This window comes from Rhinolophus hipposideros (genome assembly GCF_964194185.1).
Source record: "Rhinolophus hipposideros genome assembly, chromosome: 6".
NCBI lineage: Eukaryota > Metazoa > Chordata > Mammalia > Chiroptera > Rhinolophidae > Rhinolophus > Rhinolophus hipposideros.
In genome coordinates this window covers 78,099,463-78,127,306 of record NC_138052.1, presented here as the reverse complement: position 1 = coordinate 78,127,306, position 27,844 = coordinate 78,099,463, and the positions used below count along the sequence as shown (strand labels likewise).

The following is a 27,844-nucleotide window of genomic DNA, read 5'->3' as shown; positions in this document are numbered from 1 at the left end:
ATGCAAATCTTTGGGTTTTTCCAACTAACAAATTGTTCATGGTTTGATAATTCTGAGCCTTCCTCAAAATAAGCTTGGATCCATGACTTATGCTATATTTAAAAGTGAACTCCAGATAGACCAAAGACCTAAATGTGAAAAGTAAAAAGCTAACAAAATAAAGTGTAGGAAGTCATCCTTGCAGCCTATGAGTGGATAAAGAATCTTTGAATGTGAAGCTAAATCTTTAAATCACAATATCAAAATTGGATGGGTTTAACTTCATCAAAACAAAGAAGTGTGGTTCAATGAAGGCTACCTTAGAAAAAGTTAACACTATGACAATATTTTATGATTATCTAAAACAACCAACTGTATAAAGAGCAACACATCTAAAACATGAGTTGTTGAGTACTTATAACACTTGTCCACTAATTAAAAATACATATCTACACAACCCGTGAGACAATTACCAAAGGATGTACAGCAGGCCCGTGAATAACTTGAGGGTTAGGAGTGCCAATACCCCCACTCTCAGTGGCGCCACCCCCACTCCAACGCCCTGCAGTGGAAAATCCTCCGATAACTTTTAAATCCCCAAAAACTCAATTATAGTCATCTCTTGGTATTCTCCGGAGGTTGGTTCCAGGACCCACACCCTTGCCCCTGCTCGCAGCAGATACCAAACTCCACAGATTCTCAAGTCCCTTACACAAAATGGTGCAGATCAATGTATATAGTCGGCCCTCCACATCTGTACATGCCTAACCGCGGATCATAAATTGTGTTTGCATCTGTAGTTTGTTGAATCTGCAGATATGAAACCAGGAGATATGGAGGTCTGACTGTATACATATTTAAAAAAAATTCACATAGAAGTGGACCCACACAATTCAAATTTGTGTCGTCCAAGGGTCAACTCTATACGGTTAACATATCATGGTGATTGTCTTCTGGAGGACAGGGAAATAGGGATTAAGGGGAAAAAATAAAATAGAATAGGATCTTGCATGCATTGATGATGCTGTACTGAAAACCAAGGAGCATAAGTAGTTCAGTTCTGCACCTGAGATTTAAACACACATACACACACACACACACCTTACCTCCCCAAGTTCCTTCTGAATTTCTTTCAGTGTATTACCCTAGCACCCCATATCTGTAGTGAGAACACTTGAGTAAAACTGTCTAATTGTATTAAGCTTTTTTGTTTACACTCTCACTGTTTCACAACCAGGGGTGTTTTTGTCCCCCACCCCACCCTCCAAGGACATTTGGCGCTTGGCAAAGTCTATAAACATTTTTTGGTTGTCACTTGGGAGAGGGATACTAATGGCATCTATTGGATAGGGGCAGGGGATGCTGCTAAACGTACTACAATGAACAGGACATCTTCCACAACAAAGAAACATCCCTTCCAAAATGTCAGGAGTGCTAAGGTTGAGAACCCCCAAACCATCTCACTACATTATCCACTTACTTCTTAGGTATTTGGGAGGTTGCCCTGCAAGCTGACCAAAATGTTCCTTTCTTCTTTTCCATGTTGCTCTTCCACCTATTCACCTTCCATCTTTCCCTTCCACTCTTCTTTCATTTCTGTTCAAGCACAATGTACTGTCTATGAGGAGTGTCTTCCCGTAGTAGTCATTAATCTACTTAAATATCACACTGATTTTAATTGCTCATCTAAACACAGTGAACGGGATAAAGCGATAGTAAGCCTTAAATAGTTTTTTTTTTTTTTTTTTTAAATCCTAAAATAACTTTTACTCCTTTTCTCTCTCATGAGTTGCTCCTCCACACACCCATCTATTAAAATAGGAAGGGTATCTAATTGAAGGTTCACTGAGGGCCTCTACTAAGTCTTCATGAATTTGGTGAGGGAGATTAAGTGTCCTAGGAAGACAACAATTAAAAAGAACAAACTGAGCCAGAGGAGAATCAGAAACAGTGTGAGAAGGCAGCCACAAATGGACAAGCTTGGAGGTGGGATGGACTGAGCTTCAGCAATTGGAGGTTTGGGGAGAAGGTCCTTCATGGAAACCAGAGGGAAGGAAAGAGAAGAGAGTGACTCTTTCTGTCTTTTAAACTGATCTCCCAAACTCTCTGAGCAACAGCATGGGCCTAATGTGTACCAGGTGAGATTTTAAGTTTAAATGAAAGGAAAAGTTTTCAGATAATGGAGTGTATTAAACATTGAAATTGAATGTTGTGGATGTCCATGAGCAGGACTGTTGTCCTGCTGCTATTTTTTTAAGGGGTTTGGGTATACAGTATTATAGTCCAGTTTAGACAGAGGAGCAGATTAAAGTTCTTAAGAGTTGTAATTTGTGTTTTAATGTATTTTCCCGAAGTTTTATCAATCGCCATTTGACACCTTGTCCCTCAGGCACTCACATTGCCTGTTGAGTGCCTTTGAGGTTAAATATCTCCAAAGGACACCTTACTGGCCCTTCAATATAACATGGTTTTTATAGTTTTTGTTGCTAATTGTGGTGGTAGTGTTTTGTTTCTTTTTGCTTATATTCCTTGCAAACACAGAACTGGAAAGTCTGTGGAGAGACATTATCTTCCCCGATTCTATTCAGTCTGAGCAGTAGGAATATGAATATATTTATTTCTCAAAGCCGTCTTTTTCCTTCTCCAGATTAAAAAAAAAAAAAAAATCCAATACTTATGGATTATCTGGACTTGAATTAGTTTTCTTAAAAATAAAAATAAATTAAAAGAGAACCAAGATAGGACATATTGGGCACATTTGCACGTCATTTTAAGATATGCCCCCAATCCAGCCACCCAGGTTTTAACCCATCCTGTATTATCCTTTAGCAATCACACTCCTGTCTCTTTAACAAACTGACAGCAAGAAGGGGGCGGGCCCCCATAGTGACGAAAGTTCTGATTGGTCCGATTGTCAGGAAGTGGGCGGTGACAGCGTCGCTTCCCTGGCTGTCCGGAGGCTGCGGGTGAGAGGCCGAGGCTGGGCAGGGCTTCGGGACACTGCCCTGGCAGTTGCTTCAAATCGCGGGAGTGGGAGCGGGGGTGCACAACGGGTTCCCTTCGTCGCGGTGGGTTTGGGGCCCTGGCAGCCTTCTCGCGGAGGTGCCACGCCCTCGCGGCCCGGCCTCCGTGGGTCCGGCGTGCTCGCGGAACGCCGCGACGGTGCGGTGGCCCAGACGCTCGGAGGAAAGCGTCGCCCGGCCTCGGGCCACCGCCGGGGCAGCTGTGCCGAGCCCCCCATCGCAACCTGGGTTCTCTTTTTCCCCTGTTCTGCAGGCTCGCTTCCGGCGTCATGGCGCAAAGGGCCTTCCCGAATCCTTATGCCGATTATAACAAATCCCTGGCCGACGGCTACTTTGATCCTGCCGGGAGGGTGAGTTTGGGATACATCTGCCCGAATCCCTTCCTCCAAACCCCGGTAGCATTGGGACGACAGCCCAGTTTTGCCTGAAAGAAAGGGATGTGCCTCTCTTTTTTGCAAAAGTCTATAATTTGAAGATAACTGTATAAAATATATTTTACGTCTACGATATACATGTTAAAATACACAATTTGAGCTCTGACATGTTGACTACCTATAAGGAATAGTTAACATTAATAATAAAATAACCTCATTGATATTTTCAATGATAAAAATTGGCAAATAGGGCGTTTACCACATAATTTTGCATTTTTTGATCATTTTTGGTGTGCTTTTTAAAGAGGTGAAAATGCGGATGGTATTTCACGTGTGCCATCGCGTTGCTTTATGACTGTACACATATATAGGCAGGGCGATGATAAGAGGAAACCAGAATAAGTGGTAAAGACATCTTTAAACTGAAAGGGCCAAGAAATAGTTGTCACATAGGCCTGAAATTCTCTGTATCATTTCCACCCTTTACGTTTGCAGGACACCCCAACAGCCGGAAAAAAAAAAATAATTACACTAATAAATTAAACTGGTTTGTACCTCAAGCTACTGTGCAGAAGAGAAGCTGGATGTGAGTTACCAGAGGCCTGTGTTTTCTCATGTCCTTTTGGGTGAACATAATTGTTAAGAAAGAAAACAGTTCTTTTTAAGAACACCTTTAGAAATCCTAAGTGTGAGTTAGATTGGAAGAGGGGCCTCTTTTAAGTGCACGCACTTTTTTTTCTTTTTTCTTTTTTTAATTTTACCAGTTTATTTCTTCAAAACTGGTCAGTCATAGGAAGAGCATTTCACATGTGATATAATAGCCTTAGAGATTTCTTATCTGCCAGGCTAATTCTGTGTGGCTCTGTTGGTTCTTAAAACACTCATCACGATGAACTTGGGTCAGTGATACAGGTAGGAGGGATGAGAGATGGAGAAGAGTTATAGGATGGAAGAGCTCCAAAGGGTGGATAGAGCGAGAATCAATCCTTTCTTTGAAGACCAAACTTGAGCTGCCCAAACAAAACTTCTTATAATTATCTTGAGGTCACATGGCTTCCTTTTGGCCATTTGGACTTGCGTTCTGCCTAACTCTGCAGATCATGAAGCTGAAGTATTTGTCTTGCTGGAAGAAGACATGCTGCTTCATGATTACTTGGCAAAGAGAACACTTGAGGATGTACGAGGACAGAAGCCTTCAATAAAATGTAGCTTACTGTTCAGACAATAAATTTAATGTTTTTTTACAAAATTACCTCTATTTCTAAAGGAGAAAAAAAGATATTCATTAAACGTAAACTCAGGTCCAAAAATACCAATGTAATTTATTGCCTAACACATGGTTTTTGGACAAATCCCAGAAAGAAACTTATCATACAAGTTCTAAAATTGTTTAGTGTTGAACACCAAGGATCAGGCCCTGGAGATCGGCCCTCCTTCATTTATTAACAAACATTTCAATAAGGAACTGGTCTGTTTTCTGGTATCTATCAGAAAAAAAGGGGGTGGGGCTTTTAGAGACTACTAATTATCACTAGACTTTGAATAATTTTGTGATCTGCCATAGTAATCAACATACTCAGGCTGGTTACTTTTATTAAATAGTTATATGCCACATAAAAAGTAAATTCCCTTCCTGAGGATGAGGCATTCTCATAATTCTTGGTCTCTTAAAGTAAGGCCAAGCAAGATGATAAATTATCCATGATCTGTGAACAGAACATGACATGTTCTCCTGTAGATGCCCTCTTCTATCTAGTTGAGATTTATAGACCTTTTCTATTGAAGTATATTTTATCTTACGAAATGTATTTTCAGGACTTGTTGAAATCTTAACCTCTTGGCAGAAATTGTTAAATAACGAGAGTACGTCCTTCAAACAGTGTGGTTTCTTCTTCAGAGTGTGAAACGAGGGATCATAAAGGTTCTTCAGAATACAAATTATCCAGACATGGTTGATAGTCTGATTTGCCTTATCAAAGATGCTCTTTCAGTAGTAAAATTTAGTATCTTTTATTGTTGTTATTAATAATTCTATGCTCCCTTCTTGCTTTCAGGTTGAGTGTTAGGTGTGCCCGGAGCCTCTCCTGGCAGCTCACCGCGCAGGGCAGGGACCCACCCTGGACAGGACGCCCTCCCATCGTAGGCTGCACTCACACACACACCTGCAATCACTCAGATGGAGATAAATTAGATGCCAGTTTACCTCACGTGCATATCTTTGGGATGTGGGAGGAAACCAGAGAAAACCCACATACACATGGAGAGAACCTTCAGATTTCATACAGACAGTGGCCCCCGTGGGAACTGATTTTTTTTCTTTTTTACTCATCAATGTTATAAAGAAACAATGTTGAACAACTGTCATTATTGGAGGACCTGTTGTAATTGTTCAATTCTCCAAGGCAGAATAATGTGGCCTAACTGAAAATAAAATACCATCCTGTGTTTTGATAGCCCATAGTCCAGGAAATCAATTGCCTCCTATATTTTGATGTTTGTTTTCCCTTTAATACCTTCAGCTGACTCCTGAGTTCTCACAACGTTTGAACAATAAGATTCGAGAGCTTCTTCAGCAAATGGAAAGAGGCCTAAAGTCAGCAGACCCTCGGGATGGCACTGCTTACACTGGCTGGACAGGTATGACAGGCTCTCATTGCCTGTTGAGAGCAGTCTCACTCAATATACCCTTAAATGCTTCCTACATCTACATGAGTAATTGCTTCTGGGAGACGGCTATGCTCTCAGCCTGGCCTTGGTGTCATCGGGATATTTAAGAGTGCTCTGAATTTAGGGCAGGTAAGCATATTCATGGAATTCCTGTCTGACACAAATTTGGAGAAAAATTGAGGTTCAGCATTACACAGTTAATTTGGAGATGAAGTTTCAGTGGGAAAAGCGCTAAATATGGAGCACGAAATAGAGGTAAGAAGTATTTATCCGCAGGAAATAAAGTATGTCCAGAAGCTTCGTTTTTTATAAAAGTTAGCACTTTTATAAAAATACACACACAATACAGGGAGCCATACAGAATACAGAGTATAGATTCTGTGAACTAATCCTTCTATATCGTCATTGCTGGTTGGTTTGCATTCACTGTTTTGTCGGTGAGAGGCTGGAGAAAGTTTGGGAAGAAACAGTACATGGGTGTCAAAAAGGTAAGAGAGAAACCAAAACAGGAAAATTGAAGCACTGCAGTTAGTTTACTAATGTGAAACAGAAAGAAAGCTTTATAATCCTGGAGAAAGCATGATTTAGAGACTCAGTGTTTCCCTTTTACTCTGAAAAGTAGACAAGGAGGAACAGTTTTTCAGCTTAGAGATTTGATTTCAAAGCATGGTGCTTGTCATAAAAATGCACTTCCTGGGCCTCTTGGCAGAGATTCTGGTTTAATAGGTCTTGAGCAGGGCCCAGAAATGTGCATTTTGCAAGCCTCAGTGATCATGATGCACAAGGTCATCTATGGACTTTGAGGGCTTTTTTATGACAGAAATTTTCTAATAGCAATCTCTTCGCAATCCTCTTTTATTAATGGCCAGTGATTCTATCTGTCCTTATAAGGATGGGAAGGCAGATAAAATCAGTAAAAATTGTAATCTCTCAGGGATGTTTAAAGTCAAAATTTTATAAAATAAGAGAAATGGACTATATATAATGATGGGCCCTCCCTCTTATAGTTTTATGATTTTTGTGAATTTTAGAAGCTTAACATAAGAAATGTTCAGATGAGAATAAAATGGAAATGTTTTGCTTCAAAAAGGAAGTTATAACAACACTTGTCATTTATTGAGTATCTACTGTGTTCCAGGTATGTTTTAATTGATTAATCTCATTAATGAACATTACTCTTCTGTATTTAAAATTATGAGGATTTGAACAAAACAGGATAAGTAGGGCATGGTTATCTTTAGCTTTCCTCTTGATTTTCACATTGTAATAAGGCACAGACTTACAGATCTTTTCCTAACAACATTTGGACTTTATTATTTTGTTATTATTGGCAAAAAAGAAGACTTAAGATAGAGGCTAGATTTAATTCCATAACTGATTACCGAGAGAAGGTCTTAAACCTTTAACTCACCCTTTCTGGTAAGCTTATATTATTACATATTATAAGGTACCTTGCTTTAAGGGGAAAACAAGTGAGGGTTGATTTCAAGTTTGAATTAGTAGTTTGATCATGTTAAGAAAAGCCATCAGTCAGGCCCCTCTGTTGCCAGGGCCAGTTGGCAAACTGAAAGTTATATTTTCCTTGGAAATAGATTTCACTCCAAAGTAAAATGCAAGTTTGTTTAAATTTGTTGCCAGTATGAGGTTTCCAGCATCATCTCCTTTGAATTGCTAATATCCTTCAAGTTTTTATCCTTAAGTATCTATAATACTCATTGCTGGCTCCTGGAAGCAGCTTATCTGGCAAGTGTCTAAGGCAACTTGTCATACCAAGCAGTTCAATGCCAAGCAGTTTAGGACATCTTCAGTTGCTGGCGGTTTTGTGATGTAGCATACAATCTTCTAGATAAATTTGCTAATGGCTTTTGAGGCAAGGTTCCTAATGTGTCCTAATCGAGCACTGTTAAAAAGCCATTATTTCCGCATGAAGTGGATAAGTAAAATGCTTTCTTATGCCAGTGTTCAATCTGAATAATAGCATAAAACTGAGTTGCATAAGAAACTAAAGCTGATTTGACCACAGAAAATCATTATCTTACCAAGGGTCTTCTGTTCACTACAATTTTAATACCAAAAAATGCATTTGCAAACATCTTAACACAATGAAAATACTTGGTGTTGTGTGTCAAAGCAGCATTTGCATAATTATGTGTGGATTTGTATGTTATTTTGTTTGTGCCCTGTGTTATCTTTCAGATAACAGGGATTATATTTCTTTAACTTTGCTCAGCACCAAATTTAGTCATATGTTATAACATTTACTGTTTGCTCTTGTTGCTAATTTGTCTAACCTTGTATTACTTTGGGAAACGCTAATTCATTGTAGAAAACCTTTAAAACTTTCTTCAATGTTGATATTTATCGAGCATTTTATTTCAGTTTATAATGAAAACTATTGTGAGTTATCATAGTATTCATTACATAGTTTGTATGAGAAATCATAACGATTATTACAATTAGTTAGAACTTGAACTTACCATCCTAGTATTGTGTTAAGTTTCATTCCCCCATAGAAGTATGATTTGATAGTTAATTCTGATTTAGATAGGATTAAGATTTGGAATAGGATTAGGCTCCGCTGTATATACCCAGAAGAATCAAAATTGCAGTGGCTTAAATAAGACGGAAGTTCATTTTTCTCTCATGTAAAAGAAGGCCAGAGGCAGGCATTCCGGGGCTGCTCTAGTGGCCTCAGTATGTCAAACAGAAACCCTATCTCCTTTCTTTCTGCTCCATAATGCCTCAGCCACTAGCTTCTATCTTTTGGTCAGATAGCTGCTGAAGATCCAGCCATTACAACAGCTTTTCAGGATGCAGGAAGATGAAGCAAAGAACAAGGCATTCCTTCCCTTTCAAAAGACTTCTTCTAGAAGCCCCACTCAACATTTTGTCTACTTACTCTGCATTGGCTGGAACCTACTCACATGGTCATACCTGTTAGCAAGGATGGATGGTAAATGTTGTTTGTTAGCTGGGGTTCTGCTAATGGAGGAAAGAGGAGAGTGGGTTTTGGGAGAAGACCCAGCAATCTTTGTAATAAATCTTATATAATAAAGAAAACTGACCCTTTATTTCTGCGTTTGCACAGGCATTTGGACATTGAGCCTCAGTTTTTTCATCTGCAAAAGGACTTCTAAATTCTGGCCACTTTGGAGGAATTTTTGTCCATAAAATATTTACTTTGAAATTTGCTAAGCAATATTTTGCCTGTTCTGTGTTTCTAAGGAGACTCATATTTGGATTTTGATTCAAAACACCTTTATGCATTTTGAATTTTCTTTCATTTCAATAAGTAATAGTCTTTTCATAAAGTCTGCCATAGAAATGAAGTATTATAGGAATGCCAGATCATAAATAATTTTTCTCGCGCCTTGTGTTAACTTAAATCTAGAAAGAGACTGCAACTAAACGTAATTCTGCGAAACATTAGTATTTTCTCAGCTTGAGTAAACAGTTCTCTGCCTCCCCTTTCCACTTCCTCTCAAACGCTTGTTTGCTTGTCACAAGATTACAAAGTCCTTAATTTGTTTGTGTCGTGCATCAGTCCGTAGTAAACTCCATAGTCGTATGTCTGCTTCTGCTGCATGACTCTAAAGAAAGCTACAAAGCTAGGCTGCCCAACTTCATAATGCTTCATTCATGCTCTGCCTAGACCTGTCTCAGTTGCTCACTTACTCTTGAAAATGAGAGTTTTAATGGAGGGAAGAAGCACTCCTGTGTTTTCAATGTTACATATATGCATAAAACTGAAAAATTGGACTCCCATCATTTTTTCCCATTTTCTGTCTTTTCAGAAAAAAAATAAGACTAATGATGACAGGGTACTTATTAGAATTTCTGCTAGAGCACCTCTGTGTTTTGTGTACTTCAGAAAACGCTATATGTGTTTGGTAAGTGTGATATATACAGGTTTAAATAGAAATTTAAAAGAAGCAAATCATTGCTTTAGAAAGTACTTTACATTCACTTTACAAACTATTTTACAATTGAAATACTTTGGCTTTTATTTTAAAATGGAAGCTGAGGATATAATGTAGTGATGAGAGTATTAACATAGATTTTAATAGGATTCAGGCATCCTTTTCACCAAAGCCTACATATTTACACCTGTGGGTTGTCATAGTGCAGTTTTACAAGCTGTATTCCTAACTTTTACTTTTTTTATTCGCAACAGAGACATAAAATGCCTTGACCCTAGGAAAGAAAGGAGGAAAGAGTTTGAAAAACTTCATAACCGTCTCAGATTGGCAAATGAGGCGGTCATTATTATAAATCGCTCTGGTCTGTCTCATTCTTATCCAACAATGAAGTGTCATGAACAATCAATTTTTCAGGAATTAATTGAGAGTTAACAAGTGATTACTATTCATTAATGTTCAAAAACAAGAATTCAATACTTTTTTGGTTCCCAAGGGAATGAAAATCATCAATATGCAGTTTTGTGATCATTTGACCGTTGAAGGGTAGGAGTGAAAATTAAAACAGATTTTTGTTAATAAACTATTACTAGGGTTGACATTTGAATGACAGGAGCCAGAGTGTGTGTGCACGTATGCCAATAACTAATGTTACATGCCAGCACTTTGCATTAATTAACTAATCTAAATGTCAGAAGAACTCCATGGCATGGATACTATTCATACCCCCACTTCACAGATGAGAAAAGTGAAGCAAAGCGTGGCTGAGTACCTGTTCAAGATTACACAGCTAGTAAGTGACAAAGTTAGGATTCAACCCAGAAAGTCTATTTAGAGCACCTGCTCTTTACTGAGAGAGAGAGAGAGAGAGGGAGAGAGAGAGAGAGAGAGAGAGAGAGAGAGAGAGAGAGAGAGAGAGAGAGAGAGAGAGAATACGAATGTGTGTGTGTGTACACTCTCCATTTCTACATTTGGGTTTACTCCATACATTTTGTAAGTGAAGATCTGCACATAAGCTCTAAGAGGGAGTAATTTGAGCAATCACATCATGATATGCTGTATAAACTTTTGAGAAATGGCAAGTGACTAGTCAGTTTTAAGTGTTTTAGAAAAATATCAGAATTAACCCTGATAAAACATGAAAGCAATTTGGAAAGACAAAGGGAGATGTCTTGTTAGACAAGCAAGAGTGCTTACTACTTAAAAGTCTATAGGAAAAAATTATTTGGGATTGGACATAAAAACCCTGGAAAGATTTATGGGCATTTGCTACTAGAAATATGAAATCTCTAGCGTTGTCCTGTAGAAGATGTTTTCCCCTTTCCTAATCCTGAATTAATATATTCAGTTTGGTTTCAGGATAGAAAATTAACTGGACCAAAACAAGCTTTTCCTCATAATTGCTTGTATTTGAAAGGGTTTATTGAGGCTATTCTCATGTGAAATATCACCCATGTCTGAAATGAATCGGTAGCTCCTACAGCTTTTAATAAGTGATATTTGAAATGAACAGCCTTGACTCTTTTCACCAAAATCCTCCTTTATAAAATCAGCACATTGAAGTATAATGCATCATAATATTCATATGTGACATAAGCCAGCAACAAGCATTAAGTTGTTCGTTTCTACCCTTAATCCCTTTCTTGTACATTTACAAGAGTTCTCTGCAGTATGTGCTCCCAGCTTGGGAAGCAAGGGAAGCATTTAGGTTCTTTAAGTGCCCCATCAAGAACCACTGTATATATCTGTGCACGAAGCAGCAGACAGCACAGGAAACAGCAGGCAGGAGGCCACTGACGGCCAGCTACTAAGTGCTCCTAGGTGGGTCCCACGGGTCTGCGGGGGCCACCAGAGAGCGTAACGCCACCTGCCATGAGGCTGTTTTGGGCTTTGTTTCAGGTAGGTGGTAGATTCTAGGGAGGAGAAGATTCTAAAGTGCCTTATGAAATGGAAAGCACAAAACACTGCTGAGGGATGGTTATTACAAGGGATTAAATGAGCAGATGAAGTATTCTTGTGTTAGAAATAAGCATTTAGTAGAAAAGATTGCTTCCCTTGCAGATAACATAGTAGAAAGGTTAAGTAAACCCAAGGGATGGCTGATCTCACTAGGGCCTTTAAGAGAGAATGAGGGAAAGTGCTAGCCCTCATTTAATTTCATTTTTTCCCCACTCTTAACTATGATGATTCCTAAGGGAAATGATGATCAGCTCACACTCTGAAAAGAAACACACACATGACTCTAGGGGCTTTAGTTCTAAAAGACATGACCCACTCTTCTATAACCAACTCACAACGTTAATGAGGCTAAGATCAGCACATATTTCCTCTTTTCAAATATTAGATAACATTTTAAATATGAGGATATGCAGCATAATCCCTCGAGTAATATTAACTTGCTCTCTAAATGTAAGTCATTAAAGTGTTTCAAGATGCTTTTCCACTGATCTGTGAAATGAATAGCCTTTGAACTACAGCTTTAGCCTGTGGGTCTTAGTTTCTGCTGAGACCAGGCTTATTGGAAAGGCGTCACTCCGGCCAGGTGTCTTCTTTGCAATTGGATCTCCTTATTAAGTAGCTCTCTTCATCAGAGCCAGCATTCAGTGTCTAATTTGAGCCCTGAGCAAGTGTCCTTCACCTTCATGAGAAGCACCTAAGCGGGTTCTAGCCGGGGCTGGTCAGACAAGCAGGAGGAATCAAGGACGTGGCTCTACACCGGGTGTATTAGAGCCTTTCAGTGACCACTGGATAGATGGCTGCACCAAGTGTCGCCTGCTTTCTTTGCCTGTACTTCCGATGATGTTGGTGGCATTGTACTGTAGGTTATCTTAAGTGGCTAAGACACAGGGTTGAAATAACTGTAAGTGTTAGATGTCACCAGTGTGCTTGGGTGAGGCACAGATAGCAGGAGGAGTGTTTCTAAATAGATCAGAAAAAATTGCAGGAGGTAAAGAAAGAAGATATACGTAACCAACTTGATTTTTACAGAGAATTCCAAGGAGGCGGGGGCTGTGTCTTGTCATTTTCATTGCAGTAACTTCCACACTTAACATAATGCCAGGTCAACAGGTGGTGCTTAGTAATTATATGTTTGGATGGATGGATGGAGAGTGCCCTGCCATTATTATTCTAACTACCACCTATGCAAACTAAAAACAATAACTTAAAACTAGGTAGAACAGGGAAACAGAGCGAATTCAACTTATTTCTAAGTACTTCTACTTATTTCTAAGTAGAAAGTACTACTACCTGTTAGTCTGTGAATCACATTTCTTTCCCTTCTATCTCTGATCCAATTGAGAAATGAATTCGGAAATTAGAGCTCATAATACCCACTTTATAATTGGTAAAGCTAGATAGCGAGCGTATCGTTTGGATCTGGACGTTAAGGGGCTTGTTCTTACCTGAGGAACTTACCTCCTCAGACTCAAACACAGTATCTGGACAGCTCAAGTTATGGATGACCACTTAAGAAACGGGAGAGGAGAAGACAAAGAGCCTGAAGACAGAGAAGACTTCCAAACAGTTCAAGAGTAAAGCCAGATGGCACCTGTGTAGGGAACACGTTTCCATCCTCCCCAGTCAGAGGAGCCAGTGAGAGTAGATAGAGGCAAGAAATGGGATGAGGGAGAACATGGTTCGCTGTGTACTTTCTGTCCCTGTAGATCAGGCATCAGAAGTGAGACAAAGTGACTCATTCAGCACATTGAGGTTCACACTGGGCACTTGGGGTTGGGCGTTTATTGTGCAGTTACTAAGCACTAAGGACTGTTGTCATGATTAGCATGATTCACAGTAACTGTGGAGCAGCTACTCTTGTTTCGTTTTACAGATGAAGATGTGAGAGCACAGAAAAGTTCAGTAAGTGGGTTACGATCACACAGCTAGTGAGTGGCAGAGCCAGGCTTCAGTCATGGACAGTGGTTCCTGGGCTCATGCTCTTTGTGACTAGTACGCCGAAGGATTTATCACCCACATGGCAGGCTGAATGAGAGACGAGGAGTACTTACTAACTTCACAATTACAAAGTAATACACTGCAAGGCACCGAGAGAAAGGAAGGTACAATGTCTTCTTTTTTTTTTTAAATCTCTTTTCCTATTGGAGAGTCAATTCTGGAAACAGATACAGGAGAAAAGAAAACACATCTTCAGAGTGCTCATTTCACCCTCTTTAATTTGTTTTCCACACATTCATTTGGAGTGATATTATTAAAGTCAGGGTGTGGAGTCCCCGCGACTTTCACCTCAGGTTACCTATATTAAAGTAAGGAGTACTTGTAAAGCCAGCAGCTTACAGCGTTTGGCTTTAACCAGACAACTGAGAGAATGTGCTGGTCAGTGCAGTGTTTACATATAGGCTTTGTAGAGAGCAGTATGCAAAGTAAATACAGTGACTGGACATGGGAATCCTGCCCTAAAGATAACTCATTTTGTTCAAGAAATGAAAATGCACATACTGAGACACAAAATTGAGAAACAGTTATAAATCAACGCATTAGAAAGTACTAACCTGATATAGAAAGACAGATGATCATATTGTATGGGGTTAGTCAGGGAAACTTCACTTCTTATGTTTTCACAAATCTGAAAAAAAAAAATAAATATATATATATATAGTAATTGAAGAGCATTGAAAATTTCAGCTAGGGAACAGTTAATTTGAAACTTAGAACAACCCATCACCCCTCCTTTAGGGAGTTCATGTCTCCATATCACTCAGAACCGTTGTGGCCCATTCTTGGGTGCTAGCTGAGTACTTCTAGTGATTGCAGCAGTATCTGTAATATGAACAGGACTTTTCCTACCAGAGTCCATGAAGAGTTTTTTAAAGTCCCTGACCTGTAAGGAAATAACTTATAAGAGCTGAAGTACCATGGAAATGACTTGTACATCATTGTAGCCTGATTGTACATAAATGAATAATGTTAAGGAGTAATCTCTGAAATGTAGAATGACAGAGAAGTGCTTTGAGAAGTTCATATGTCTGTGGAGATTTTTATCATCTCCATATACATTTGCAACATGCCAGGTCTTGATTGGTCAAGATGAATAGGACTAATGATCCCTCAGAAATTCAAAGGCTTGGTATTAATTACTTCTCAACAGCTGGCTATATTTATAGTACTACTGGAACAAGTAGCTGAGGAAGGAAATGGCAGATTTAGAAGTGTCCCTAAGCAGTTTACCCTCCCTTCCCAGAGTAATAGCTACAGAAGGAAACAGAATAGAAAAATCTAGTTCAGAGTTTCCATATTGAAAGCCAGGATGGGTTCCTGTTACAGCAAAATTTGATTTGGTATTCACAGTATATATTTTTTTCTCTCAACTTGTTGTCAGCATTTCAAAAAGAGATGTCTAGGATGAGCTGTGAGGCAAGGCCAGGCTTCCTGAACTTCTTAGACAAAACAACATCTACGCTTCTGTTCAGAGCAGTGGTGTACTTAGAACTTTCTGTGATGACAGAAATGTTACTTTGTTGTCCATTACAGCAGCCACGAGCCACGAGTGGCTATCGAGAATTTGAAATGTGGCATGTCTGTCTGAGGAACAGAATTTTAAATTTTGTTTACTTTTAGTTAAGTTTCCAAAGAGGCCATCATATTGAACACCACGGTTCTGACAACCAAACAGGCGCCGGGAGTTATAAGTTCACAATAATATGTCTGGGTTTTTTCTAGCCCCTCAGACGACAAAGAGGTGATAAGCATGGTTTTGGTTTTGGTTTTTTAATCAAAAGCAACTTCCACTTGCACTGGATTAATGAGTCTTCTACTTCAGCTGCTCCTGAAATGCATCAGGGAATTTATTGGCCACTTTGGTTAACATATTGCCCACACATTTGGAGGACATTTGTCTAATCTCTCATTCCTCCAGACTCGTATATCCAGCTACCTACCGTGTTTCCCCAAAAATAAGACCTAGTCGGACAGTCAGCTCTATTGTGTCTTTTGGACACAAAAATTAATAGAAGACCTGATCTTATGTTAGATAAGACCCCGTCTTACATTATAGTAAAATAAGACCTGGTCTTACATTAATTTTTGCTCCAAAAGATGCATTAGAGCTGATTGTCTGGCTAGGTCTTATTTTCGGGGAAACACAGTACTACTTGACCTTTTTGCTTGGGTATCTAATAAACATCTCAGACCTCACCTGTCCGAGGTTTGGCTTTTCTCTGCTTCCTCCCCACCGGGCCCCATGTTAGACACCTCTAATGCTCACCCATGTCTGGTGACTCTCTCCTTCTGGGCTATTGGGAAGATTAGACCTCTCAACTTCTTTGTAGTTAGGTGAAGCTACAGGTAGAACTGGGGCTGCGGGTGGAAGTGGCACGTGTCATTTCCAAACCAAAGCATGTAATTGCTGGAGCGATACCATGCAGCACTCTTCATGAGGTATGTGTCTAGTATCCGTTTCCTAGATAAACAGACTTTCCTAGATAGACTTCCCTAATAAAGTCCTGCAGTACCATCCTGGAAGGCCTGGGCTCACACACATGGCCAAATTTATCTTTTAAAAATGTTTTTTTTATGTACTATTACTTTACATGAATTGACAGTGGGTTAGCATCAAATCTGAATTTCTCATTTGGTTTTTAATAATGTGAACCCCCAGGAGCCCAACCTTACTAACCAGGTCATCCTCTAGGCTTTCTGTCCACAGGAATTTGCTCAGATAATTCCACTTTCTGGGAGTACTCTCTGCATCTGCTCCATTTCAGCCTTTCCACACACGCAGCTCCCCTTTCAGGCTACACTTCCCCCTCCCCACCCACCCACCCATTCTTCCTTCTCTTTGATGGTGTGTTGTTTTTTTTTTAACCCTGTGATGAACAGATACTCTGCTGATCTCTGTCCATTCTTTTTCCACCAAGTCAGCTTCCAAGGGTATGAATAACTAATGAATGAACATTCCAGTTCTGAAAAGATTACTGGCTTCATATATTTGATTCTGAAAGTCACTTTATTGATTGATTGTTACTGACGCTACTTAAATTTATCTGGATTTGCAGGTAAAATAGAGGTGGTATCCCTATAACATCTTTCTTACACTCTTTGGCAAATGAAGTAAGACCATCCAGAATGGAAATAATCACTTTTTGCTAAAGGAAATTACTCATCACCTGACAGAATGAGGATATTACCCCAAATGTTTTACTGATCACCTTTAATGATTTTAGGATTAATAGGACAATAATGGATTAGAGTATGCTTTTATTCATTTTTCAGCATATCTCTCTTCATATGGATATTTTCTCTTTTAAAATATGTCAATATGTTTAAGTCATCTATATGAGCAAATCTAACAAGATAGTAACATTAAGACCAAAAAGCATTAGTTTTCATAGGTTAATGATAGTAGCTACCATGGAGTGGACGAGCTGAGAAATAGAAGAATATTTAACTTAATTTTATATCAATGAAAATGTCAAAATTTATTCAGATTCAAAACAGAGAGGAGGGGGAAGGCTTTTATTTTTAAATAAAATAATTCTAAAATCTAATAAAATATGGAGCATATTTCTATAGTTAAATGCAATCAAAATTTAAATCTCATTTCAATCTTTTATGGTATGGAAGAAAAGATGAAAGGATAGAAGAAGGAAGCAAATCTCCATTTTTTTTTTGAGGTTTTTATTTAAAACCTTAGCAAACGATAGAGAAGAACATTTTATCTGCTTTTGCTTAGCAAACAATAGAGAAGAAAAATTTTATCTGCTACTCAAATTTAAGCCCAAGAATACTCTAATTAACTAGTATGCACTGTGATAAAAAGAAAAAACATTAAAAAGATGAAACTCCAGACATCATCCTTTGTTGAGCCTCGTGACCAGTTTTGATGGTGGTTATCCTAGAAGTGTTCTTTCTCATTATGTTAAATGTCCTGTAGAGAATGGAATCATTTGCGGTGCGTTCGTGAGTGTACACAACTGTAGTCTTCCCTCCCAAGCCTGGCCCTCCCCCGGAGGTGTTTGCCATCTCGGTGTCTGGCACTATTGCCCTTCTAGCTGTTGACGTTACACATGTGGGAGTCGTCTTGGCATCTCCCTCTGTCATTGCCCACCAGGTTCCATTGGTTTTACCTCCCAGACGGATATCTTTCCAGCACAGGCTCACTTCATCTCTACTGCAGCTGCCCTGTCTCTCGTGTGTACTCCTGAAGCATCCCCCTAACTGCTCCTCCTGCATCCACTGTCCCAAACCTTACAGTGAACTTTTGAAAACACAAATCTATGTTCTTCCAGTGCTTAAAGTGGTGCTTTTCAAATAAAACCCAAAACCTGAACTGGCTTATGTGATCTACCTTCTGCCTACATCTCTACTTTCAAAAACGGCTGTATTCTTTAGCATGAGGTGTACCAGCATGGGGGTATACACCTAAAATAACAGTGGCTTTAACACGACAGAATTTCTCTTTGGTAAATAGGAGATCCCAGGAGTGTGTGGCAGCTTCACAGTCCTCCAGGCTCTAGACTTTGATCTTGATGCTTTACCATTCTCATGACAGACCTGCTAACTCATAGTCTAAGATGACTGCTTCAGCTACACCATCACATCTGCAGTCCAGCTAGGAGGAAATAAATGGCAAGTCCCCTTCCTTCAAGATCATTTTCTGAAGTTAACCCCATTACTCCCACTATGTCTCATTGGTCAGAACTTAGTCACATGGTCATACCCAGCTGCAAAGAAGACTGCTAGGGGCAGCCCTCTGCCTAGCTAAAATCCAGGGCATTATTGTTGAGAGGAAAGGAAGATACATTTTGGGAGACCACTTAGCGCTCTCTAGCTCAAGAACTAAATCCTTATCTCCCAGAGTAGCATGTGATTCAAAAATATCTGATACAGAAAAATCAAGAGATAGCACATAGCACATTATTAGAAATAAGGAGGCAGATACTAGAGGAAATGGCTAAAGTTATTGAAAGTTACAGGATACAGGAATAGAGTGGGGCAGGGGACTGGATATGCATATTAAGCCTTGCAGTCATACGTATTTTTTTTTTCGATGAAGAACATATTTGTTTTGATCAAAATTACATTTTTTAAAGCCTAGGGATGTGAGTATATATATAAGGACTGGATGAGTTTTCCCTGCAGAGCCCTTGAGGCTGTGTCTTTATTTCCCACCTTGCCAGTTATCTCAGCCTTTGGTATTTCAGCAAAGGTGATATTATACATATGAATATTGTCAAAGGTTGGAAGATTATAAGAATCAGGTTCAAGACATTTGGCCACAGGCAGTTCCCCTATTTTTTTCTCATTAAATTAGGGCACCTGTGTATAAAATATTGCTGAAGCATTAAATGTCTTTGACTTACGCATTTTGTTCTATTTTCCTGACCTAGACTGATTTATAAGAAGCTTGTTCAAGAACATTTTTCTAATTGGCAGCAAGCACTACTCCTCAGTTGAAACCCTTTTCACCCTTGAGTGTTTTGCGACAGGGAAGGTAAATTGCAACCTGAAGGAGATTGCTTAATCAAAATATGCAGACACTGAGGCCCAAAATGCGAAAAAGGAGAAAAATAGAACCTGAGGTTGTGAAATCCCATAGGCTGGCAAGATAATTCTCTGTTGATCCAAAAGAAAAAAAAACAAAATATTTCATCTGAATGGAATATTGTGAAACTTGAGAAACAATTACCTGTTTTTCATGAGAAATACATCAAATCTTACAATTGCATACCTCAGTGGGTTTTGTTTGTTAAATATTTAGGACAAGAGGAGTTGTTGATGAGACAAAGATTTGAAAAGGAAAGCAATCATTGGGCTTGTATTTAATCACTTTTTATTTCCTCAGATCTCAATCATGTCATTATCTGGCTTTGGTGCTTACATAACTTAATTAGGGGAGTTTGCGCGGGGAAGGGAATAGAAGGGCAAATGAAATGCTGGCAATTTAAATGGATTGCCTGCAGATGCCAGATATGGATGGAGGTGAAGCCTATTAAGTACCTAATCCTAGAAGAAGATCTTGACATTGATTATTTGTGAAAAGGAGATTTTTTTCTTACCCACATATGTGGTTTTATACACTTACGTCTGCAAACCTTAAACATTGGTACATCTCGTCATCAGCTTGTGGAATTACTAAAACCAAGCTACTTTGAAAGAGCAGACAACATTATTAACTTTGGCAGAAAATGAAAATTTGGTCTTAATACACATGTGAAATCGAATTGTCTGTAGCACAAAGCTTTGGAGATTACCCATGCAAAATGAGAAAACTATTACATTTAAAATTGTCCTCTGTACAGTGAAAAGTAATTTTGCAGACTGCATTTTTTACTGCATTGAAATCCATGAAGAGATTGGCTCTATTAATTTAGATTTAAACAGAGGCTCTGTATCTTCTAAAACTGGTAAATGAGATGGAAAATGTACTTTAAGGGGGGAAATGAGTTTCTGAAAATGCTGCAGCCAGGCTTCCTACTCCCGTCTTTGAGTCCGCCCTGAGACCGGCGGCTTCAGAGGGAAGGCTCTATCTCCTGTGACAGGCATTTGGAACAAAAACATGCAGACAATGCCTCAATTACAAATAACAGGCTTCGAGAGTAGGAGAAGAAGCAAATGGAGTAAGGCCCAAAGCAAAAGCCATTGACAGCTTTTACAGTATAGTTCCTAAAGTGGCTGGGTTCTTCACAGAAAAAAAAGAAAGAAATTGAATCTGTTCTCTCAGATCTCAAATAACTTAATGATTTTCTTATAGTCCGTGCCTGGAATGATCTGGTTACTCGACCTACTTCTTACATGAAAAATTATCTTCTATGTGAAGAGAAATGAATTTTACATTCTCTAGTCTTTGAATTTCTTTGGCTCACAAGAACAAACATTTCTTGTTTATTATTAAGTAAATTATTATTTGTGAAATAAACAAGTGACTAATTGGAACCATGTTTTATGACCTGTCATTTAACCTTCAAGAAGAATACATGAACACAATAGCCAGAGTGCAACAAAGATTAATATAATTATAAATGGGTTTAGAGTTCCTAGGGGGTCTCAGCGGTCCTATGATTTAGAGTTGTCGTGATGAGGAAACTAAGGACAAGTAAATGTTTGCCTACGTCTGGTTCTTAGAGCAGTTTGGTAGTAAAGCTGAGTCTAGAACAAAAATCAGCTGAACTGCTAGATGTTTAACCTATTTGTTGTGGCTTCTCAAAAACCAGTACCACTGAGAAGACAACACACCAAAATAACAGTCAGCTGTCCTTTTCTCATTTTTACATTATTTTTCCTTTTCAGGAATTGCTGTGCTTTACTTACATCTCCATAATGTGTTTGGGGACCCTGCCTACCTGCAGATGGCACATAGCTACGTAAAGCAAGGTCTGAACTGCTTGTCCAAGCGTTCCATCACCTTCCTGTGTGGGGATGCAGGCCCGCTGGCCGTGGCTGCTGTGGTGTATCACAGGATGAACAACGAGAAGCAGGCGGAAGATTGCATCACCCGGTAATCATGTTGCTTTTTTGAGGATTGTTATCTAGCCATCCTTGTGCATTAATTCTGTGTGCGTTAGCAAAAGAACATTTTAGTTCATTTCCTTTCCTCTAAGCAATAAATCTTAGTACTGTCATTTAGTCAATTCTCACATTATTCCTGTGTTGTAGTTAAAGAATAACAATTATAATCCCTGTTTTATTGCAAGAGGTGATGACACTGACATGTTCCAGATCAAACATCCGTTTCAGTAACAAAAATGAGATCAGAAGCCTAATCGTGTGATTACTAAGCCAAGTTGCTATCCAAGATCAATACTTCGAAAAAATATGGTTCACTTCCTGCGGTGGGGTAAGAGAGGACTCCTAAGGGTTCACAGGCTGATTCAAAACAGCTTGTCTTGAATGATATGCAAGTCCAGATTTTCATGTTTAATATAAATTAGGGCGGCCTACTAGAAGCTTGTAAATTATGAAAAATTACCAAACGTTTGTACTAATAAACTACAATTACTGCTTTACTAGAGCTTATTGAACACTCTGTCAGAATTCTTGTAAGAAATCTGGCTGCCACACAGCTCTGCATGCAGTGGTGTTCGGTTCCCACTGAGCATGCTAACATGCACAGTTACAATTCCTGCACGGCTTTTGGTTTTGTTTTGCTGTTTAACAGACGTTATTTTTTAAAGCAGTTTTCAGTTCACAGCAAAATTGAGAGGAAGGTATGGAGATGCCCTATGTACCCCTTGTCCCCACACATGCACAGCCTCCCCCATTATCAGCATCCCCCACTAGAGTGGGACAGTTGTTACAGTCAATGACTCTATATTGACACGTCATTATTGCCAAGAGTCCATAGGTGATAATAGGGGTTACTCTTGGTGGTACATTCTGTGGGGTGCACAAATTTATAATGATGTGTTTCCATCATTATAGTATCCTGCAGAATAGTTTCACTGCCCTAAAAAGCCTCTGGGCTCTGCCTATTAATGCTCTTTTCCCTCCTCCCTTGCCCCTGAAAAACATTAATTATTCTACTATCTCTATAGTTTTGCCTTTTCCAGAATGTATCATTGGAATCATACAATATATAGCCTTTTCGGATTGGCTTTGTTCACTTAGTAATATACTAGGTTCCTCCATGTCTTTTCATGGCTTGATAGCTCATTTCTTTTTAACTCTGAATAATATTCCATTATCTACCACAGTTTATATATCCGTTCACCTACTGAAGGACATCTTGGTAGCTTTCAGGTTTTGTCAGTGATAAGCTGCTATAAACATCCATGTACAGGTTTTTATGTGGACATAAGTTTCCAACTCCTTTGGGTAAATACTAAGGAGTATGATTGCAGAATTGTATCGTGAGAGTAAGTTTAATTTTATCTTGAGAATATAGCATATAAAACATGCAGTTAAAAGTTTTACCTTTAGTAATCATCAGACCTAACTAATGGTTTTAATGATGAATTCAAATCCAGAAAAAATAAAAAAATGGAATACTTACTGTCTTACCCTAAAATGTAAAGTATTATTTTAAAGAGATGCTTTGAGCAATACTTTATTTTCAAGTATTTGAAAGATATTTGTTGCCTACTTTGAACTTCCCAAATTCAAGTAAGTTTGGCTGCAAAATAATTGGAATGCTAATCACCACCTCGTGGTAATGCAGGTCATAATGAAGGCAAATAAAGGAAAGGTATTTTCAATACAGTGGTTCAAACATATTTTAATAATTGAGAACACTGGAGTTAATGCAATAATTGCTGTGTGTAACTTCCATAGAGCAGTGTTTGGTTAAAAAATTCATGGTATAACTTCTCATTTCAAATAGTTTCCTTTGCAATAGTAAAAGTTCTCTTTTTATATCTAAATTCTATACAATTTGATACACATTTAAAATTTGATAATAAATTCTTATTTGAGACATTCATTCTGTTTACTACAAGTGAGTTAGTATATAATAAACACATTTTATTTTTTGAAGGTCTCAGTGTTTACTAAGCTGCCAGTTCTGTTATTTTAAAAAAGCTAATTTTTCTTAAATGTTTTTAAGTTCTTTAAAACTATTAGGGGTGTATGTGTATGATACTGAAGTAGAAAAAAAAATGGCCCATAAGTCTATCATCCAGATAACCCTATTGATATCGGGGGAAAAAAGTCAAGCAAGAGAGTACAAGAAAAGTAAAATCAATCTCTTACCACTGTGTCCCTGTCGTGCGGGAGACCCTGCTCGCTGCGCTATTTGTTACGCGGGGTGGCCTGCGGGGTCTCTGCTCCCGCTCCCCACATAAGAACGCAGGATGTGACTAGGCCATAAAGGAACATCGTCACCCCTCATTCCACCAATGAAAAGCCATTTTCTAACATTCATTACTAAACTTATTTGCAAATCCTCTGGTGGAGATTTCAATCAAATTATTTAAAGGCCTAGTACATCTGAATGTTGGTTAGAGTACTGCAAATATAACCAATCAGTCCAGGAGGTGTGATTTTTGATACTTCAAATGTTAATTAACCATTCCTAGTGTATAGATTAAAGTTAGAAGAGATACATGCACAGGCACTGTTTATACTTAACTATTTTAAAAATAAATTTCCACAAAGACAACTTAAGAGAATTTTGTAATCGGAAGGGACTGTTCATTTTATAGATGAAAATTTTAAAATACAGAGATTAAAAGACAAGTTTAGTGAAGGTTTAATGTCATAAGCTATCTGATGATGAAGACATTATTTGGTAGGGCTGATATCCTCTCATAATTACTCTTTTCTAGAAACTCCCTGGTTCTTACCTTATACTTTTTCAGTTTACTAATAATTATTTTGTCAAGTTTCACACAAAAAAAAGTTTTAATAAATTAAATGATGTAGCATTTAATTTATAGGATAATTTAGGAATAACTGAGATGTACTTTCAAAATTTCATATGATAACAAAATCTAAAATTTTGGACAAGAACATTTTCCCTACCTATCATATCTGCTGCTTCCCCCCACCCCCCAAAAAAAATAAAGTGAAAAATGGTCCATTCTCAGAGTTCAGACTAATAATATTGTTGCTTTCCTGTGCTCATCTCCCTCTGTGAACTCTACCTACTTCCTGGTTACCTGGGGCTTCCCTCTGGTCCTATGGACAGAAATCTGCAGCTTTGGTTACCCCACTCTGCCATGTCCTTTCCACAGTAGTGCCTGCATCTGGGGCCAAATGATGGGGCAGCTAGAAAGAGAAGTGAACCAGTGGGGGTTCACTGCACCTTCCTCGGACCACAGCTTCTTTGATCTGTGAGGAAAGGTCCCTCCGTCAGAGTTTTGGCTCTTGTGGGCTACTGTTGATTTCACTTCTGCAGCCACCATGCCATTGCTGTGGCCTGAGGCATAAGGGAACAGAGAATAGAAAAAGGAAAATAAAGGAAAACAAGGTGCTTTACCCACTCTCTTTGATATTAGGAGTTCTCTCTCCCATTCTTTCTTAAGACAGAACTAAAGGACTTCGTCTGGAGCTCTCTTTCAGCCCCTTGGTGCCTTTAATATATAATAATATGTAGTAATAGTAATCACAATATGTTAAAATTTTAAAATGATATATGAGCTATATAGATATATACATATATATATATATTTGTGTGTGTGTGGTTTTTAAATGTACCATTTTTAAGTATATACAACTACCCAATCCCTTTCAAATTATCTTAGGCATGTGTTTTTCTTTTCAGGCTAATTCACCTAAATAAGATTGATCCCCATGCTCCAAATGAAATGCTCTATGGACGAGTGGGCTACATCTATGCTCTTCTTTTTGTGAATAAGAACTTTGGAGTGGAAAAAATTCCTCAAAGCCATATTCAGCAGGTACCACGTTTGTGTGCTTTTTGGAGTCTCTTTAGGAACTCACTTACTATCTGCCTGAACTATTGGTTTTATTTCTCCAGTTAGCACATCCCAAGTAGCTGGAAGGTGCGTCTTGACCTCTGAAGGTCAGGCATGATCAGAGAACCAACAGCTTCGTGCTGAGTGCTGTTGGAAACACTGTAGAGAGTGACTCAGTAAGTAGTGCAGCCTGCCCTGTTTGAGAGTTTAGAGACCCTTTCAGAGGAAGATGAAGGCCAGATTTCACCTTCCAGGTGCAGATATATCCTGCGGTACCTGAAGGAGTTTATGTTTTCCTTACACAAGTGATTTCTTGTAAATTCTAGTGAAAAGAGTTCAAGATCCTTTATAGATGGATTACAGTCAAACCTGCTTCTCTGAGTGCGGAATTAAGCTGTGCCCTTCCATGGCCTAAGATGGTGTCTGATTCGCTACATTCCCCAGGATCTCTCAGCAAAAAGTTTCTCACCTCTGTCAGGACAGTTTTTACTCTGATTCTCTCCTTATTTTGGTTATTTTGGTAGATTTGTGAAACAATCTTAACATCTGGAGAAAACCTAGCTAGAAAGAGAAACTTCACAGCGAAGACTCCACTGATGTATGAATGGTACCAGGAGTATTACGTGGGGGCTGCTCATGGCCTGGCAGGAATTTATTACTTCCTGATGCAGGTAAGAGCCGATGATGGTGAGAATTCAAAATATGCTTCCTGACTGGACAGCCCGGGGTCAGAAGACAGGTGCTCCTGATTCCATTGGCAGATTATTATCTATTTTTTCATCCCTCTGGACCACTGCATCATTCTCCTTGTAATCACCTGGCCTAGACAAACAAGGGTGATGTTTGCCAAGGCACTGTACTTTGAGATGGTTTTTGATTTGTAAGTGACTACGTACCTACTTGGGTCCGCTTGTCCAGACTAAAGTGTTTTGATCTGTATTTCTATATGAAATACCTTCTGTGCTTGTCTTCTCTTTCAGCAAATGCCTTGAATTAAGAAAATTATTCTACATTATAAGGCACAACCCAATGAAACAAATTCCAGGAATAGGAACAAAATCAATAGAAAACAAATGAGCATATGTTGCCTAAGGCTCACTTAGAGAGCAAAGCTAAGGAGCCTTTCCAATAGATTTTGTGTAACCTACCCGAAAAATAGCTGAATAGGCTATGCTCAACAGTTCTTAAGATCTAATACTATTGGGGGACATTAGCCAAAGTCAAATGGACTAAGGACAAATAGAATTTACTGAAGCCAGCATAATCAGAAGGGAGGTCAGAAGAGCACTTCTCACGAGGGCATCATTTCTGGGTCTTGTTTAGCTCTCTTTATGGAGAAATTGGCACTTGTGAATAAAAAGAATTCATGGCAAAAGAAAATTGATTTTTAATGGTAGCACGGTGTCCCCCTCACCTTCCCAAAGTACAATGTGGCATAAAGAAAAGTGTTTCTTTAATATGTTCAACATGAGTGCTTGGACATGCATACTACTGCTCACTGGTTGAATAGCTGACTGTAATAATGCAAAATCAATGTCAGATCTGCCCTCTCACCATAGCTAAACAATGACAATAACGCTGAAAAACTCAAGGTTATTATTGCTTTTGAATGCAGAGTCACACTTTGAGGGTCAGTGGCAGGAAGAGACCAACTATTGTGTTTATTCTGCACTTCTCAATTAAGAGTTTTATAATTAGAGGTTTTGATAATTTAAATTCCTTTATTTTTATGGCATTTCCCCTCATTGGCTCTCTTTTGTTTCCAGAAATAAATACAGATTCTTAAAAGTTGTCAGGAAAGGAGTGTTCAGTCTTTTGAAGTTTTGAGTTAGAGTCATACGTGTCAGTGACTGGATAAGCACATGACCTTGCACTGACGCAGATCATCAGGAGGCATCGTACCTCTGCGTTCTTTTGTTCTCTGTAGTAAGAAATCTGGAAACCCAACTACTAAGTTTTCCATTGGCAGATTATTATCTATTTAAAATGATTTAATTTTTAATCCTAAAAGTCCGTTCCAGAAGGTACCTGTGTATCCATAAAAACCACAACCTTCTTTGGCCAGTTTGGATAATTCCTGCAAGTTTGAGGAGAATCCACTCATTCTACACTAGCATTTTAAACTGACCTTGACCAATATTCTTTGGATAAAGTGAAATCTATACGTGCCCTAAAGAACATAGCACACGTTCAGTGTCTGAGAGTCTTCCTGTAAGAATCGCCTAATTTCCTGCCACCTCGGCCTCCTGCCTATGCTTCACAGCACTGCCCCCCATCACGTCCACAAGCCCACCCCCCACCTGGCAAAGACAGTAATACTCTGAATTTGTCGTTTAAAGAAGTGAGCAGTGCTTCAAATTAAGAATAGGACCAAAGGGAGAAACTAAAAATTATATAAAAAATGGAGGCTCATATGCCTTATGTCACAGTGTGCCCTATGAATCTGTACGTTTCTGGATCAAAATCACCTTGCAAGTATCAGTCCCAAATCTTCTTCCAAAAGGTTTCATCTAGAGTCATGCCACAGTTTGGGGTCGAGTTCCCAGGTCTCCTGACTCGTTAGCATCCTCTTC

The 27,844-nt window shown here is 38.8% G+C and overlaps 1 protein-coding gene across 3 annotated transcripts in view; it reads left to right on the top strand.

Moving 5' to 3' along the window:
• Positions 1-2,901: 2,901 nt before the first annotated feature.
• LANCL1 (LanC like glutathione S-transferase 1) overlaps positions 2,902-27,844 on the top strand; it is a 29,150-nt gene continuing 4,207 nt past the window's right edge. The window contains exons 1-6 of one of the 3 annotated variants that reach the window (XM_081052640.1): positions 2,902-2,945; positions 3,256-3,352; positions 5,896-6,013; positions 21,208-21,415; positions 25,118-25,253; positions 25,796-25,942. In XM_081052640.1, coding sequence (XP_080908766.1) covers positions 3,272-3,352; positions 5,896-6,013; positions 21,208-21,415; positions 25,118-25,253; positions 25,796-25,942 — 690 coding nt within the window. In that variant the 5' untranslated portion in view covers positions 2,902-2,945; positions 3,256-3,271. Of the gene's footprint in view, positions 3,353-5,895; positions 6,014-21,207; positions 21,416-25,117; positions 25,254-25,795; positions 25,943-27,844 lie in introns of all 3 variants that reach the window. The other 2 variants (XM_081052639.1, XM_081052638.1) reach the window with 2 other exon arrangements.